The sequence below is a fragment of the Eurypyga helias genome, unplaced genomic scaffold (assembly GCF_000690775.1).
Source record: "Eurypyga helias isolate BGI_N326 unplaced genomic scaffold, ASM69077v1 scaffold28226, whole genome shotgun sequence".
NCBI lineage: Eukaryota > Metazoa > Chordata > Aves > Eurypygiformes > Eurypygidae > Eurypyga > Eurypyga helias.
In genome coordinates, this window is record NW_010255096.1 from 10,596 (window position 1) to 10,977 (window position 382).

Below are 382 nucleotides of genomic sequence, written 5' to 3' on the forward strand. Positions count from 1 at the left end.
GCAGCCCTACCCAGCCAAAACCACGGCCGGCTCGCCGTCATCTCCGAGTCGTCGCTCTCCTCCTCAGGAGAGAGGTCCATCCTGGCCTTGCCGTCCACGGAGCCTGCGGAGAAGAGGGTGACGGTCACCGAAAAATCCGCCTCGGGGGACGGCGACGCGGCCCTGCTGAGTCCGGGCGTGGACCCGAGCCCCGAGGGACACATGACTCCCGATCACTTCATCCAGGGCCACATCGACGCGGAGCACATCGCCAGCCCGCCCTGCGGCCCCGTCGAGCAGGCCCACGGCAGCAACCAGGATTTGACGCGCAACAGCGGCACGCCGGGCATCCAGGTGCCGGTGTCGCCCACCGTTCCCCTGCCGAGCCAGAAGGACGTGCCGA

At 69.1% G+C, this 382-nt stretch overlaps 1 protein-coding gene across 1 annotated transcript in view; it reads left to right on the forward strand.

Moving 5' to 3' along the window:
* KMT2A (lysine (K)-specific methyltransferase 2A) overlaps positions 1-382 on the forward strand; it is a gene marked incomplete at both ends in the record, with an annotated part of 10,707 nt that overhangs the window by 9,995 nt on the left and 330 nt on the right. Inside the window, 1 exon segment of the mRNA XM_010153224.1 lies at positions 5-375. Within this exon segment, the coding sequence (XP_010151526.1) occupies positions 5-375 (371 nt within the window).